This window comes from Euphorbia lathyris, chromosome 2, assembly GCF_963576675.1.
Source record: "Euphorbia lathyris chromosome 2, ddEupLath1.1, whole genome shotgun sequence".
Classification (NCBI taxonomy): Eukaryota; Viridiplantae; Streptophyta; class Magnoliopsida; order Malpighiales; family Euphorbiaceae; genus Euphorbia; species Euphorbia lathyris.
The window spans coordinates 105,036,499-105,039,970 of NC_088911.1; the positions used below are offsets into that span (position 1 = coordinate 105,036,499).

Below are 3,472 nucleotides of genomic sequence, written 5' to 3' on the forward strand. Positions count from 1 at the left end.
TTTATATTTATACACTAATGAAAGGCTCCAGTTTCTTAAGATTCATTGAATATCAGAGTAACTGTCCGGGGCATTTCATAGAAATTACTCAAAAATACTAATGAACTTATAAGACTAAGAAAATTGCGTACATGAACATCAGCTCTTCTTGTCATCTTCTCTCCCTACATCTGCAATTGACAAGTCAAGTCTTCCGTAGGAGATCCCAAAAAAGATTATATAAGTGAGATTCTCAATGTATAGACATGAGAAATATATTACCTAATAGATTTACTTTCCTTGCAAATATAAAAAAAAAAGAAAGAAAGAAAGAAGCAAGCAATCTACAGAAAGACATGGTCAATTCACACAGATTAGAGAGAAATCATTGTTACTCTTATAAAGAAACATCTTGTTTAAGGGATATCTTGTGAATGTCACAAAGCACTTGTTTCTTCATGTTTTCACACAGTTGACTCTCTGTATGATATTGTTTCTTCTGTTGCATCCTTCTTGCTTATAATGTATGTTCAACTGACTTGGAAAGTTTATATCCATTTTGGTGAATCAACCTTAATAAATTTCTGGTGATTTTCTAAAAGATCTTGTTGAATGTAAACTTTAACATTCGAAGAATAAATAGATGATGTTGTTTATTTCATTACTACTTTGAGTTGGAAATGGAAAACAAAGCAGGGCAAAATTTAAATATGTTGATGTAACATCCCCACCACCACAAAAAGCTATAACATAATTGAATTAATTTGATGAAAATGTAGACATTTCGATATCAAGGTCACCTTCTTGCCGTGAAACTTCACCTATTACATGCTTGCTGTAATTCTTCATCTCCCATAGTGAAATTTCATGAGGAGGCTTGCAAGGTATTGATCTTCTACCTAATAGAAATTGCTGAGACACCCATTTCATCGTCGGTCTAGACTTGGGCTTACCATTCAAGCATGCCAATCCAATTAAAAAAACAATTGTTATATCTTGAATGTCACTTTTACTTCTCGGAGGCGGTAGACGTTCATCAAGTACTTCACTTAGCATAACATTGGTCATAGAAGATGATGAAATGAGATCTCCTGGATGTTTTCCCATTAATATTTCCAATGCTACAACTCCAAAACTATATACATCGCACTTTTCTGTCACTACCATGGTGTAGGCGAGCTCTGAGCAGTGAGCATGAGAAAAGAAACTTTATCAAAACTATATAACATTATAATCAATTAAGAACAAAAGATTAATGATATATGTAAAGAAGTTGACCTGGAGCAATGTAACCGTAGGTACCGGCAATAATAGTTTGATTGGAAGAATCAGGGTGAAGTAGCCTAGCCGTTCCAAAATCAGATAGAAAGCCTTTCAATTCAGAGTTCAACAGGATGTTGTTGGTTGACAAGTCGCGATGAACAATGGGTGGGTTACAATCGTGATGCATATATGCTAAAGCATGTGCTATTGCTTTCACAATCTCAACTCTTGTATTCCAATCCAATTCTGCAGCTTCATCATCGTTCCTCAACTTACAAAATAAGTTACCTCTTTCCATGTACTCATATATCAAAAACATGCATCGTTTGTGCAAACAGAATCCATAAAGCTTGACAATGTTCTTATGGCATATTTGTGTTAGTATCCTGATCTCATTATTGAAACATCTGTCGAAGATTGGGTCTTCAGCTTCCAATCGATGGAGTTTCTTCAAGGCAACAACTTTGCCAGTAGGAAGTTGAGCTCTGTAAACACTGCCATAGCCACCAGTGTCAATGCAATATCTGATGTCAAAGTCTTGAGTAGCTTCAATGATGTCTTGAAAAGCGATGTTTCCATCAAAGTTCCATATGGAGAACAAGTCTCCATCTTTCCTTAACATGGTCGCCTCGTCTTGGATACTTTTGTTGGCTTTGTGCTTTCGTAGATAAAGGAATACAAATCCAAGAATGAACAAGGCAATGAACATGGCAATGGGAAGACATAGTTTGACGTATAAAACCTTATTAGATGAAAAACAATTGTCTTGGTAGTAACATTCTGAGGATTGGTAAGTGCTTAAACACTTTGGAAATTGATCCGTGAAAGAATTATTTTCAAAATTCACTTGTATCGAATATCGATAGGCTAAGCAAACAATTGAATTTGGTATTTGGCCTGACAGATTATTGTGGCTTATATCCAATTCGCGTAGTTGTACTAAATAACTAATTGAGGAAGGTATCTCACCGGTAAGTAAATTGCGACTCAGATCCAATTCCATTAAATTAAGTAACTTCCCAATTCTAGAAGGTAATTCCCCACCTATAAAATTGGCACTCAGTTTTAAAGTCTGTAGCTGGAAAAGGTATCCAATTGAGGAAGGTATAAAACGAGTGATCTGATTATCATGAAGGTAAAGGGTTTTCAAATTTGTCAAATTACCAGTTCAAAAAAAACACACATAAAAGAACGAAAAATTGGTGCAAAACGGTAAAATGAAAAAGACGTAGAAACATGAAAAATTGTAAAAATATGAAAAAACAATAAAAACTTGATGAACATGCAGGGATACTCGGATCATCATATTGATCTGACTATCAAACACGAGTCGAAAGGGGCCTGGAGGTTTGTGGGTTTTTATGGGTATGCAGACAGAGGGAGGCAGAAGGAGTCATGGGATCTTATCCGAATGGTTGCAGGACTATCCACATTACCCTGGGTAGTAATGGGGGACTTTAACTGCATCCTGTGCCCTGAGGAGAAGATGGGAGGCAGTCTCTACCCGTCGGCTCTGAGCAGAGAGTTTGCTAAGGTAATAGAGGAGTGTGGCTTGATGGAGTTAGTAGGGGAAGGAAGCCAATTTACGTGGGAGAGAGGTAGAGGCACGACAGGTTGGGTGCGGGAGAAATTAGACAGGGGCTTGGCTAGTGGGGATTGATTTCAGCTCTTTTCGGACTATAAGCTTCGGAGTTTGATATCTCCCTATTCTGATCATACTCCGCTGGGTCTAAAACTTGAGACTAAGGAGGAGGGGCACATGGGGGGCGGTTTCCGATTTGAGTATGCATGGGTTAAGGAGCCAGGGTTCAGGGAGGTTGTAGAGGAGAGTTGGGCTAAGCAGAGAAGATTTGACATTTCATACAAACTGGAGAGATGTGCAGAAACAATGAATCAATGGGGAACCGAGTTTATGCGAAAGTTTAAGGCAAAGAAAGAAGGGCTGGTTAAAAAATTGCAATTCCTGCAAGATAAGGTGGGTAGACAATTTGAATTGCAGTATCTAGAGACAAAAGGTAAACTCAATTTGGTGCTGGAGCAGGAGGAGCAGTACTGGAAGCAGAAGGTAAAGGTCTTTTGGCTTAAGAATGGGGATCAGAATACCCGGTATTTCCATTCTTGTGTCAAGGCAAGGAGAAGGCAAATGGCGATATCAGGGCTACAAGACGAAAATGGCAACCTGCTAGACGATCCGGGGTCACTCGGTTCGCATATTAGTGAGTATTTCAAA

The 3,472-nt window shown here is 38.1% G+C and overlaps 1 protein-coding gene across 1 annotated transcript; it reads right to left on the reverse strand.

The window, feature by feature from the left end:
* Nucleotides 1-738: 738 nt before the first annotated feature.
* LOC136217332 (MDIS1-interacting receptor like kinase 2-like) lies at nt 739-2,427 on the reverse strand. Its single transcript, XM_066003931.1, has 3 exons — nt 2,407-2,427; nt 1,258-2,362; nt 739-1,160 (listed from the first exon to the last, which is right to left on the reverse strand). The coding sequence occupies exons 1-3, from the start codon at nt 2,425-2,427 to the stop codon at nt 739-741; spliced, it is 1,548 nt and encodes a 515-aa protein (XP_065860003.1).
* Nucleotides 2,428-3,472: the final 1,045 nt, after the last annotated feature.